Source organism: Hipposideros armiger, unplaced genomic scaffold (assembly GCF_001890085.2).
Source record: "Hipposideros armiger isolate ML-2016 unplaced genomic scaffold, ASM189008v1 scaffold_90, whole genome shotgun sequence".
Classification (NCBI taxonomy): Eukaryota; Metazoa; Chordata; class Mammalia; order Chiroptera; family Hipposideridae; genus Hipposideros; species Hipposideros armiger.
The window spans coordinates 1872062-1886833 of NW_017731440.1; the positions used below are offsets into that span (position 1 = coordinate 1872062).

General features: G+C 32.7%; 1 protein-coding gene across 5 annotated transcripts in view; it reads right to left on the reverse strand.

The window, feature by feature from the left end:
- The window catches only part of MIPOL1 (mirror-image polydactyly 1), a 268247-nt gene that overhangs the window by 212635 nt on the left and 40840 nt on the right, over positions 1–14772 (reverse strand). For all 5 annotated transcript variants that reach the window (XM_019644722.1, XM_019644724.1, XM_019644723.1 and 2 more), the window contains 3 exons: positions 4688–4907; positions 2985–3120; positions 1579–1684 (listed from right to left, as the gene is read on the reverse strand). In XM_019644722.1, coding sequence (XP_019500267.1) covers positions 1579–1684; positions 2985–3120; positions 4688–4907 — 462 coding nt within the window. The remainder of the gene's footprint in view (positions 1–1578; positions 1685–2984; positions 3121–4687; positions 4908–14772) is intronic.

Consider the following 14772-nt stretch of genomic DNA (forward strand, 5'->3'; position numbering starts at 1 on the left):
TCTGTGTCACACATCGCTTCTGGTACGGCAATTTCTGTCAAATAAAAACATTACGGTGTGTTCTCATTCACCTTATTCACCGGATCTGGCACCATGCGGCTTCTGACTCTTCCCCAGAAGTCAAAATGACCGTGAAAGGTAAACGTTTTGCATCAATTCAGGATATTGAGGCAGCCACAACAGCACAACTAAAGATACTCACAAAAGAGGGCTTTCAGAACTGCTTCAGAAAGTGGCAAGAACGATGGGATAAGTGTGTTCTAAGTGAGGGCGAGTATTCTAAGGGGGATTAATGGCACTGTGTCTTTTATGGCAATAAATTGTTTTATTTAAACAGTCATCATATTTTTTTATGACACTGCATATATTCAATATAAAAAGTCAAGAGACTTTCAAATTGTTCTAAATTTATATTTGCATTATCCATTTTTAACATACTGTTACTTTTCCTTAATATATTACTCTCATATTTCCCCACAAAAAGCCCCTCCTCCCAAATTCATAGAATTTTAACATTAGTAGAAAAGCAACCATCTGGTATTTAGCTGGAGTGTTTATTTATAGTCACTTTGGTTGTATTTGCATAGTGATGTTTAGTTTTACTTTGCACAGTAATATTTGGAAGACAGGCTATATCTGTTAATGTCTCTGACAGAAAATACCAGAATTCTTTTGTATATGCACCAAAGGCTAAGTGGCTCATAAAGTATAATTACAATTTCAAACTAATAACAAAATACAATTATTTTATCAAAATCATTCTAAAAATATAAAATTGTTAAAATAAGTAATCTCTAAAATGCCTCTGAATGTTAATTTCTATTATTCTATGAAATTTCTCTTTTCTTAACACACTAAAATAGTGTGAGGAAGAATCACAGTGACATACATATGTGTGTGTGTATACACATATATGTATGTAAGTATGAGAGTCATCTGATCATGTCTGTAACACGTCACAGATGCATTAAATAAATTTCTCCTTGCAAAGAATCTGTGAATAAAGATAGGCTCCGAAACATACTTAAGGCAGTCATTTATAATCTTAAACTTTGGCAGCCCTTCACGTCAATCTCAGAGAAAACATTATCTCCATCATCATCCATATCATCAGATAAAAACTTATTAATTGCACAAAACAGGTTTTTAAATCAAATGTAGGTTTTCACTGGTAATGAATACATGACTGTCTTCATACAAAGGAGGAATATTTCCTCTCATTGAGCTAAAACAATAAGTGGTATTTGAACTGCTGGTTGAAAGGTAGAGGCACTGGTAATCATTATTTCCCCTTGTTTGTTCAGGCCCTTCCAACAAAACAAACAACCTTTTTGTGATTGGATTGACATGGTGTTAACAATGCATTTAATGCCCAAATCAGTATGAATACAGGTAAAGCTCTTACTAATACCAGTACCAGGATGTTAAGGCTACCTATTTTCTAAGAAGCCAAAAAAAAAAAAGAGAGCCTCCCCTCCTTTGGCAAATAAGCTAGTATGGTAGTCTTCACGAAGCCATATAATATAATAGCCTTGTGTATATTTCTTAAGGCCATATGTTAATATTTATCTACCATACCTGCGGTCTTTTCAGCAATTTGAGCTTCTGCTGCTTTCTCTTGGAGTTCCAGCTTAAGCTTTAGTTTTCTCTGTTCTTTATCTTCTTTAATCAGTTTTTCTTGAAGCTTAACCACATTGAAAAAAAAATAGATTTTTATCTGAGAAATTTCTTGCACAAATATAATTAATCCCAAAGTAAAATTTTGTTTTTTTTCTAAAAATAACGTTACATTTACCTGCCTAAACACATAACTCCAAGGAAAAAACCCTCACTATATTTAAGGTTTTAAGGTATTTTATGAATTAATAATTACATTTAACGACATAGGAATTATAAAAACTATATGATAGAAACTTAATTTATGTGTCTAGACAAAAGGAATTAAAGAAGGAGCAACATAATTATTAAAAATAACTACTGCAAAAAGCAATCTGACCCATTCTATTGTCTGAAAGTAGAAGTTCTAAAAAAACAAAAATAAAAGGACAGCACAGCTTTACAGCTTCTCCAAGTAATTCTAATATTTTGAAACAAAATTAAGATAATTTTAATATCTGAAACAAATCTCTCTTTGAGAATGCCATCCCATCATATTCCATTTAAATTGGTAACTGGCGCCTGTTTCACAATTGGCATGTAATACATAACTGATAAATGAAAGTACAGAAACTATTTCCTGCTCTCGTACAGATTCCCTCCAAATGTTTTTTTTATTTTTTGTTTTTCAAATTTCTAACTTGGCTTTGGTCATTTGAGTTCTTTTTCCATCAGACATGACCAAGATCCCTAACATATTGCTTCAGTTTGATCAGGTCAAACAACTAGAATAAAGTCAGAAAAGTATGTAGAGGTTAAAAAAAAAAAAAAGGTACAAAAAATGAACATTATTTAATGCTCAAAGGAATGAAACTATAAATAGTCAGAACACGACATAAATTGGATTGGGCAAAAATGCAGCAGTATAACTCAAGGTAAATGACAATATTGCCAAGCTTTGCTACTTTAAAGTTCAATTACATATGTTATTAAGGTGAAATACAAGGCACAAAACACTAATAAGAAAAAAAAAGTAACATGAAACCCAGTGCAATAAATTTCTCATTCTCCGTAATACTTAAATAAAGTTTTACCACAATAAAACTTGAATGAATATATTTTTTAAGGTAACTGCTCAAGGTACCACAGATTTATGAAAAAAGGAAGTGATTTTACAGACCAGCAAAAGGCAGGAAGCCAAAGAAATTGCTTTTCATAGCCAAATCTCAACTCAATCCTACCCTGATGGCATGGCAGGCACCAACATAAAGCTACTGTTCAAAAGATTAAAGTACACAATAAAACTGAATTATGATGGACAACAAAGAAATTTAGAAGGTCAATAGCTAAAACCATAGTGTCCGATTACCAGATTTTCTACATTGTACCTTTTTATTGCTTGCTCTGAGATGGTCCAACTCTGTTAGAAGAAATGCTATAGTCTTCTCGTTAGTGAAGTCTGAAGTAACTCGACATGGAGTCATAGATTCATAATGCAAATCATTATTTGTATGTTCCATAATGCTGTAATAAAGGAAACCATTAAACAATATACTCATGTGATTTCAACTACACAGGATCTACAAATTTTGCTCTTCAAATGGGGAGACAAATTTAACCTTAAAAATAATATATAGTTACTTAATTTTAAATTTCTCTTGTTATGCACTGTTAAGAAAATCTTATAGATAAAAAGAATAAATATATCACTTTCACAGACGTGCTAATCAGCTGAGAGAGCTAATGGAGGAAAGCATTTAGTAATGTCTATAGAGACTCATGGTTCAGTGTACTTAAAGAATTCGGGTTTTAGAGGCTGTGAATATTAATTTAATTGGTCCTGTTGGTCAGGACTAGATACAATTCTCATTTTTTGAATATGGGAACAATAATCATAACTTTTTCAATTTGGCTGACAGAATATAATTTCATTATTAAATCAAAATGTATTAAAAATGAAAACCTTTCCTTGTAACATTTAAGAGTAAGCAAATTTGTTTTTTGTGTGTGACATTTTGCATGCTATTTAAGAGTATGAACTTATTAGCAAGTGGTGTAAAGGAAGGGAAGGGAGAGGAAACAAGCTCTTTTTTTGAAGTCATTACATTATATTTGTACGCATAGGTAAAACTTAAGAGTCTCTAAGAAGAAATTAAGCAGTAAGTCCTGAAACAGTAAATGCAGCAATACCTACCATGCATATCTTCTGCTGCAATTATACTAGGTATCTTATACTCTGGCTTTCGCCCAATCTCTATTTTTTCCATGTGGTTATAAAATGTTATCACCTCTTCATTCATCCCTATCCATATTCCCCCAAAGTGTACTCCAATCTGTACTTTAGTAAGACTATAACTCATTGCTAAGAGGTAGGAAAATATTAATATAGCTATTGAAAAATTTTTAAGTAAATAGAAATAGGTATTCCTATGCAAACCTGTTAAAATATACTCTATAAAATAAGATTTTGCCTGGACTGAAAATATATTAGTCATTGAAATTTTTGTAATTTAGAGGTATTTTCATAACACATTACTAATTATCAAAGAACCATAATCCCATAGGTAAAAGTCACAAGTGTCACCAATGCAAATCCCTTCATAGGATAGGTACATAAGGTGAATGGGGATGAGCTGCAGGATGTAATATAAGGCAGACAAATGGGAATGTACAAGGAAGGCCCTTCTAAAAGCATTCAGATTCATTTAAATGCTAACCAAAACCAGAACACATCTTTGGCTTCTTTTGTCCTGGAGCTGACAGTTTGGGGCTCTGATTAATAATATCCCATTTATATCAACTCAAGAGTTATTTCCCAATCTATAATGAAAGGTTACAGAAAATAATATTCAACAAGGAATAATACCACATGGTTTTTATTCAAACTCATCTTGTGCTTTTTCATTTAGTGATCTAGACACATCACATTGATGTAATGGAAACAGTAGAAAACTCTGGTAGATTCCCTACTAAGTCAAATTTCACTCACATCAAAAAGCAGGAAGGGAGAATGGGGGGAGGCAGGGAAGTTGGGAGGAAGAAACAGTTCTCCCAATTCTTACTTTCTAAATCTAAGGCTACCAGTACTCACTTGGATTTTTCAGTAGTGCAGAAAGATGTCTCATCACCCGGATAAGGAGAATTCCTTGATCTCTGCCCTGGCGGTTCCATGCCTTCATATATGGCTTCATTAACTAATTCATTGGATTTCTGATCCATGCTTCCCTTAGAATTCACAGTCAGTTGCTCAGCTGGCTGTGTAGTTTCATTTCTCTCTGCAGTTTCCTGTTCAAGACAACTATGGGCTACATCTGTATGTAAAGCAATACAAAAAACACATGATTACGTAACACCATAGCTCATACTGAATCATTCAAATGAGTATTTTTGTGGATTATTTTATAGCTTTAAACATGTACTTTCTAGTCTTACTCCTACAGCAATCATGTAAGCATGTACAGTGTAGTTCTGCCATTAATATTTCCATTCTCACAGCGAGTGGGCATTCGGGACAGTGGTTTAAACCTTGGCTGCAGGTTGGAATAACCAGAGGAATGTCTAGAAATCCTATAGCCCAGACTATACCTATACTAATTAAATCAAAATGTCTGAGAGTGATTGGGTGACTTCAGCACAAAATCAAAGATGAGAAACACTGATTTAGAGGTATTATTTTTCAGATTACATTTTTTTCCCTAAATTTTTAAAAATAGGTTGCAAAAAGTTAGTGATTATAATGAAGTGATATTGTGCAAAGAACTATGGTATCAGACTGCCTGGCTCAGATTCCAGCTTTGCCAAATGCATAACTCTGGGCAAGTAACTTAACCCATCCATGCTTCAGTTTCTTGTTTTTAAAATAGAAACATAATAACACTTACCTGAGTTGTTGTGAGGATTAACTGAATTAATAATATATCCAAAATACCAGGCTTAGTGTCTGGCAGCTATCATTTTTGTAATCATCATCATAAAATTATAAAATGAACATGAGTTCTTTTTAACTTCCATTTTATCAGATATATATTACACATTAGAGAATCTATTTTTCAATGCCTGGGATCTCATAAAATTATTTTAAGCTGCAATTAGTAAATAATAGCTATTTCAAAGGAATAGTGTATATCTGATTTTTTGAGAGAAATATCACACACACACACACACACACACACGTGCACAAAATAAGATCAACAGGCAAAAATACTGATTGTAACTAATACTTTATTATTTCCAGCAGAAATAATTCTTGAATTTTAAAAAGCAGGTGAATTGCACCTGCTTGTTGATTATGCCTTCGCCAACCTGCCAAACTTAAAATCGTCCTAAGGCACAAGAAAGTAGTTTCAGAATAAAATAAAATGAGGCATCTATAAATAAGGGACCTCTCACGAAGTATTCTTTCTTTAAGGAGACATTTTTTTGCTTGTATGTATGCTGAAATTAGGTATAGTCAGTTATAAACTTCAAGTCCTGGACATAACTTATTGGTGGCTGAAGCTAGATCAGAAATAATTTTTAGTAAATTACTCTTTGATTTCATCTTGAAAGAACAAATTGGGAGAAATGTGCTATCATAATTACATACTGTAAGATGGCTGCGAACTTTCAACATATTCTGTTTTGATTTAAAATTTAATGATTTTAGGTTTCTGGAGATTATTTAGGTTGCTTTCTGACATCTCAAAATGCTTACTTGGTTTGCTTTAGATGTTCATCATGCTACTTTTCTAGAGTAGGCTGGTATTGGTAGGATGGAACCCCCAAAATCTGAATGAGAGATTCTATAAATGGACACTAAGGAATGCCACTATATCATTAAGGAATGCCACTATATCATTAACAATCTATGCTTTCTAACATTAACATAGAACATTATAAGTAATTCAAACAAAAGAAAATTATAAATAGTTACTGGAAGCAATATCAAATAACAAAAATTGTCCCCAGGGACATCAAAAAGGTAACTAACTATTAGGGCCTATACTATTCTCCAGTTTATGAGGTACAAAGAATTACTACAAAGTAAAAGGATGAGGCATGGAGTACTGTCAGCTATAAACAGCCCCAGTTCCCTGCGACAACACTACACGAACCGTTCAGAATCTTAAATCTCAACTCTATGACCTGTTTCTGAAACCAAACTTAGCATTCTCTACAACTTGTTGGGTTTTTTTACCTCTGTTTCTGGGTCTAGTTTAGCATCTTTCTCCTTTCAGTTTTTTTTATTCCTAACCTTCCAGTGTTTACCCCCCAACATTGCTATCTATAGTTGCTATTTGCTTCCTACAGTTATAACTCTCTTTCTTACTTCAGCTTACTTAATGTCAAATTTTGTGATTCGTTGATTTCTTGGTAAATCACTGCCTTTTCACCTGTGACTGTGCTATCACCTCCAAACTCAGGGCAGAGATGGGGGCTTCCCAACAAGAGGAATCTTTGTTGATCCCTCCTAGATCACGGTAATTAAAACCCCTTATAGTATTATCAAAATGAACTCAACAAGTCCTAGAGTAAACAAGGCTGATTTACAAAAGCTTTTTTTCTGTCTGCTTTTTTTTTAAACTAACTATTTTAACAAATATTGTTTAAATCCTCTGAATGCTCTCAAGGATCTTCTACTCTGCCATACTGCATTATTCTATATCAGAATTCAACCACTTGTGTAGAAAGTGTGACCCTTCTAATTAATTTATTTATTCATTAATTTTTAACGAATTTAATAATTCACGGGAAACCTGCAGTGTGATATGTCCATGATAAGTACTAGAAAAATTTAGAGAAGTAATAAACAGACTCTCTCCCCTCAGGACTCTATAGTACAGTGAGGAAGGCAAACAAATTTAATGACTTGAGTACAATGTGGTAAGAACTCTGCTAGGACTTTAGAGACCAAATACAAAATATGCTAGATATGCTGATGCTCAACTGGAAACTTGAGGAAGACTTCACACAGGCATTTGTTCCAGACAAGAACAAGGAGGAATATGCAAAGTAATGAACTGCCAAAGGGTTTGCGTTAGGTTAAGTAAAGAAAAAGTTGACAGACTGTGAGAATAAGAACAGAACAGGAAGAACAGGCATTGGCACAGGGAATGAATAGCTTTAGGAAAAACACAAAGTCATTCCTCATATCAAAAGGACAAGATGTTACAGTCAGGGAGTAAAAATTGTTAAAATGAGTAAGATGTCAAAAGTCCAGGATGTGGCTCATCTGGGAATGGGATGATGAAACAGACTGATGTTCGTGAAGGTAATTCGAGAGGAGGAAATCAAGGAATTAGGGTAATGAAAGCGTCACTTCTGAAGACACTGAAGTCATCCAGAAAAACGGCAAGAAATGGAAAGGAGAAATGAGAGCCAAATGCTAAAGACTTCATGGACTGTATATATAAACATGCTAAAGACAAGACAGATGAGAAAGGTGACAAGAACTGATTGTAGATAATAGTCATTTCTTTTTACCATTTTATTTTGAAATAATTTCAGTCTTATAAAAAGTTGCAATAACAGTACAAAGAATTCCTATATAACCTTCACCCAGATTCCCCAAATGTTAACATTTTACTACACTTTATTATTCATTCTCTTTGTATCTATTTATCTGCCTGCCTACCTACCTACCTACACATATACAATTTTTCTGAAACATTTGAGAGTAAGTTGTAGGCATGATACATTTTGATTTTTCAAAAGTCAGATTTTAAGATACTGTTCTATCAAATTGCATCTTGCTTTTTTCTTTCTTTTTTTTTTTTTAACCTATTCCAAGACCAACTTAAATTCAATTTCTGAGTTAGTACCTTCTCCAACCAAGAAAAGATAATAGCCCTTGGTGACTCTAATTCAGTCATCAATTATTTTCCCTAAGCTTTATGGCTCAGAAGATCTTTATGAAGTGCTAATGAAATGAGGCTACTAAAAGCTTTTAGTAGAGCTATTTGTATTGCTTATCACTTGAAAAAGAATTATATATAGAAATAGAAATATATAAGTCAACAAAATGCAACAAAAAGTAAAGTTATGGGCCTGTTTTGCACACTAGTCAATTAGGTAAGACAAATTTTTTAAAGAAGATATTCACTTCTGATGCAAACTCTTTTCTCTAGACAGATGAAAGCTTAAAACAAAAACTTCTATTGATTCCTCTCGCTCATCACATGGTTTTAAATGGAAACGCTATAAACTTCTGTAATTTGCTTCATTGTTTAATCAATGTCATCATTAATTGTTTCATCATTATTACTGTTATTACTATTTAAATTCATTTCTTCATATGGACTTAGAGAATAAAGTTTCAATTTCTTCTTCATAAGTCTATGAGGTCTTTCTTTCTTCAGAGTTAGGCAATAGGATATTTTTTTACGACTATCAATTCCTTTATTTATTTGCTCTTCTGTGGGCACACTGTATTATTTGGACGTAGGAATTTGATACTTCAAACCAAATATATTTGCCAATTTTTGCTATTACTATCTAATGTTCCCACTTCCAAGTAAACTTATCCTGTGACCACTGAAAATGATGTTATGGAAGATTGCTACAAGGTATTCCTCAAATGACACCTACAGCTATTGCTAGGGACAGTTTATTCACCTGGGCAAGTGGGTGGGTTTATTGAAGATTTGTTTTTTTGGAATCTTACTATTTAATATATGTGCCTAGGCTGGCTGCATTATATGCTGTATCTCTCTAGTGACTTTCACGCTATTTCCAATGGACCACTTTCATGATCCAACAAACTCTCTCTTTACTTCTGGAATTATCACTGTTGCAACTATCTTAATGCTAGCATTTTATTAAATTCTCAATTCCATAGTCTAGAAAATTAACAGTATCATACGATTTCCTATCTTAGGAAAGAAAGTTTTAGGATCCCCTTTGAGTTCAATTCTCCAGACAATTACACATTAATGTATAATATACTCAGTTGAATTGATGCTATCCAAGAAATGACTCATAGCCAAAAAATAACTGTTATTCACAACTAGTATACATCAGTGAGGAGGTGGCTGGAATCAAATAGGGATTCTTAGAGGCTGGGAAATTCTGTTCTATCTGGCTTTGTAAATAGTTTGTGACAACTGGTATCTGTGTAAATGGATTTGATGGTCCCCAGGGGGGTCAATACTGTTTACAGAGCTGTTTCTTCAGAGTGGTTGAGCTAGAATTGTCTCCAGGGATGCTACTGGGGTTACTCAGAATAGCAACATCCCAGCTACCTGAGAGCTCACCATCAGAAAAGAGAAAGGCGAATAGAAGTATTATAGGCAAGTACATTCAAATAAATGGATCTCTTGTTCCTTCCAATGCAGGTGCTACTCAGGGAAATTTATATTTAAAATGAACCTAAAGGAGGGAATTTGGTAATGTACTCTCTGACACTTGCTAACACAATCAGTCACCACTTCTTTAAACTCTATCTTTTTTTTTTTTGAAAAGTTATTACTTATACTGTCGCATCTTATTTCATAAATATAAAAAATAAAAATCTCATGCTTATTGCTTCTTTCTTTTGTATATTGTGCATCTTATTATGTAAGACTATCAAAATGATAAAACGTATTTTTTGCTATTAAATAGCTGTGTAAATTTGATGTGATGATAGAATGGCTACAGTTGTCCCACATTTTAAACAAAAGATGTTTACTTTTTCTCAATGGTTAAGGATTTTTCTAAATAAATATTAGTTTCAACATAATCAGAACAACATCAGTTAGTGGTTCCTAATAACTGCTACCAATTCCTCAACTAAGTTAAATGTAGGTTATGTATCTATCTGCATGTGTGTACAAATACTATTTATTTCCTTTACTAAATATTTCTGTTTCCTTTTTTGTGGGAAGAAGGGTTAGTTTTATACATTTGCATATGTGGGCTTTTTCCCCAAAAAAACGTAAAAGAAAAAGATACCAAAAACATCTACCATATTACAGCGGTCGCACCTAATATACGTGTGTAAAAGAGAAAAGTATAGACCTTCCAACTAGAACACTGGTCTATTTAGATCTTTCAAGCAGAACCACAGTGTATGGGCTCTGAAGACAGACCTGAAGCTTTTTAATTCTGGCTCTACCAGACTTTTAACAAATTACTTAACCTTTATCAACTTCCCTATCAATAAAAAAGTACACAATAGCATCTATCTCAAAAGGTTGTTATGAGGATTAAATTATTTAAGTTCTATAATAGTCTCTTAGAAAAGTGTCAGCAAAGAATACATCCTCAATAAATGTTATAGAGATAGCTATTACTATCTGAGAAAACCTGTTTCACTAAAAGCAAAGTATGTTCTTATTAAAATACAGTAAGAATAAATAAGATATAAGAAAAATATTTCTTATTAAAATATCAGAAGACATGGACATGAAAAATAAAACGCTATCTCATTCAATGAAAAACATATAATAACGAGAAAATACTTAACAAGGTCAAAACTTGTAACAAGTACATAATGGTTTAATAAAGTTTGTATTAGATTATCAAACTAGTCAATTACAGAAATAATAGGACTTCAAAATCTAACATCCTGACATTAGGAAAAGATCCATTAGCTACCATGTTGGAAAGCACAGATACAGTCTTATATAGTTCTAATAAGGTGTATTTTATAATATTGAGGGGAAGTCAAGAACATATGGGGAAGAGAGGCTGGATGTAGCTATAAGATACTGAGGTAAGGTGTTATAAAAGTTTATAAGGCTGAAAAATCATGAAGCCTGTCAATGTCACATAATTTAGTTATTTGGATATGAGGGTTGGACATTCAAAATAAACTATATCCTTGACATTCCTATACATGGTTGTATATCTGATAAACATGTCAAAATAAATGGTGAGGTTATTTCATCTTCGATTAAGACAATTCAGTGACTTAGTAGAAGACTATGGTTCAAACTCTCTACTGGTTAGTCACAGAAATTACTCTACCTGAATTTTGTTACTTGTTTTATTATAAAAAAGCTATTTAAAGCGGTAGCACTATACCAAATTTTTAAAAGTTGTTGTTTGTTTAAAGTCTGAAATAATCACGAGCACGCCAATATTCATTCTATTGGAGAAAAGGTCAGATTTCTGTATAAGAACTAAGTTCTATCATAATGTTTCAGCTTCTAAATTTTAACATTCTTCACTATATGAAGGCCATGAACAAGTACAATGGTGTAATCTCCTAAAACTTAGACTCCCTAATTAGCTTATGAACATATCACATAAATTAAAGCTTTGTAAAACTTATATCACCTCATTTAAACCATTATAAATATTACTTAGGCTGAAATGACTGTAAAAACTATCCTGCAATTTGATTAACTAACATAATGGTAATGTTTATTTTTTTTTTTGTCCCCCAGTGATATGAACTATTTGGCTACTTACTATGTATTCCTAACGTTTTTTACCCTTTCTTAATTTTTCTTATTACAAGAACAATTTATATAAAGCAGTTAAAAATATGAACTCGGTAAATCTTAAATTTCTACAACTTCAAGTGAAATAGGTTTCATAGTTATATATTTTTAAGTCTGAACACATACCAATTGTCCACGAATTCAACAATTCCATAAATCATTTATAGAAGGCAACTTTTCCAATAACAAATGTGAAGAGAAAGAAACAGGTTTTCTTTATATGTGCCTTTCTTTTTTCTTAAGAGCATTTTTAGATTTGGAAAACAAAAATAGAAGAATTGCCAGTCAGATACTAAGTGGAAATCACTGAAACACAATGATCGTTCTAATGGATGGATGATTGTGTTTGGTCTTTTGAAACTTTGAAGTATAGGTAAGTCTTGATCACACAAATTAATAAATCCTAAAGCTGGAGTTAACAATAACCATTACACCCAAATTCTGCAGCTTAGCCCAGCCAATTTTTCAAAAGGTCAGGTTGTGAACTGGAGAAGATCAGGGAGGTCCACCGCATAGCTTTGTTGCCAGGCATCTCTCGTCTGGATTGTTGCAGGCATTTATTAGTATTCGTCAGCCGACTCAACAGAGCAAACAAGAAATTCAAGCACGAATAATAAAATGAAATGCTGCTATATAACCCTTTGTCATTCAGCAAATATGGGACTTTTTAGCTACATTGTTCCTAAACCTGGGTTACTACTTTAATTTTTCTCCACAGTGCTGACTGAATGAGTATGCATGTGTGTTAAATGCAGAGCTCCCCTAACAACTGCAGGACTGCCATTTAATCTGTTGGTAGATGGACCATTTCCTGTGGGAACCCTAGCTATGATTTCCAGATCCACCAAATAAATCTCAGATTAAGATTCCAAATGAAACCTGCCTTTGTCAGATAAAAAATGTCAAGATGGATATAAACAGTAAAATTATAAATTATCGAGGTGTTGCATGACAAACCAATGTTCAATTTTTTTTGTTGTTGACATGTGCCCAGATATCAAAACTATATGAGACATTCATCAAATGTCACACTTTCACAATATTGGAGGCATCATTAAAACTGTTTGACTAAGGACCTCAAAGTGTTTAAGCAGTAGCTCCAAAGTATATTTGTGCAAAGTAGAAGAATAAATTTACATATCAGCAGCAGCTCATAAGGAATGGGTAAATATTCTGTTTATCTCTCATTGTAATTCAGGTTACTTTAAATACAAGGTTTTAGGAAATCATTACACTCTATATGGCATCATTACATAACTTACTATGCAAATGATGTGTTTTACTCTAATTCACCATTTGCTTCTCTTGGAAAAAAACAAATGCATAAAAGAAAAGGTAGAGATGCCCATTTCATTAATCAGCTGTGACTACTACACTAATATCATGTTAATTATACTATAGCATCGTCAGCTCCTTGCTAGAGTTAATATTTTTAACTAAAAAAAAGCATTAAATTCCTGAAAAAAAATTTTTTTAAATTAATTTATATATTTTTTAATAATGCGTTCATTTCAAATGACTTGGCAGAGAGGCAAAGACTTCAAAAAAAGAAAAAGGTAATAAAGGACCAATATATTTACAATAGAACATCTTGGAGAGCAAATGGCCTATTAAACATGCAGAGGAAGTCTCTGACGCTGGTCTCTACTGATCTCTCAGGAGATCAAGGGCTGCTTTTTCAATCAAAGTTTTGTTTTGTCTTTGCTCTCCTTACCTGGACTAATGCAGCCTTGTCCTGGTCTTAAACTCTGTACTGACTGATTATAAAATATAGGCAATGAAGGTTTCTGAAAGGAAACAATCAGATTTGCTGAACTGAAATCATTACTTTTTTTAACTTTACACTCTTAAAAGCAATTGAGTAAAAGACTCAGTTAACTCCAAATTTTGCAACATTTGGGTTTCTGATAGATTTGAAACACACTTAATCTACTTAAAATAGGAATTCATTTGAATTGCAAATTCTTATCATTAATCTGTGGAATGGACATAGTATATATTTGGAATGTATACTCCATATTCCAAATGTTAGAATTTAAACAAAAGCCTGAATCCTTAAGGACTACGTATTCATTCTGTCTTTCCTATCACATTTCCTCTATTACGTGTGTTGTTCCAGGAAGCTATTGCTGAATAAATCCTACCTATCCTAATCTGTTAGGAGTCAATATTAATCTGAAAACTGTGAACAGGGGAGAGGGGGAGAAGGACATTAACTACAGAAGGAAATAGGTATCTGGTGCGTAACTCTGATTACATTATTACACTAAAAATGCTCAGATCAATGAACATTACTATGTTTTAGAGTATGCAAAATTACCTTAGGTGCAGCCAGTGAAATTGTATTAAAAAGGAGGATTAAATTTATAAAATACTTAGTTAGCAAAAACTAACATATTCAGTAGTATCTCTACAAGTATAATTTTATCAATATGAACTGATTACTTTTAACTTTTTACCCACTAGCATCCTGATTTTAAAGTACCAAAAAGTTTCGATATGTGAATACTAGAATCACTCAAAAAGAAGAAAAAAAGTGAAAGTCAAAATAGAATTTTCTAAAATAATAATTTTTACCACACATTGTCAGCACAATTTTACCATTTGGCAAATGACTATCAATTTTATCCAAACACTTTAGATTAGGATATTTTAATTCAATCATTTAGACTATGAAATAATCTACGCAACCAATTTCAAAATTTTGTAGTCTGATTTGTTATAAATTTGCTTTTTGATATTCCCCAAGAAAACACAAAAATGCAAAAGG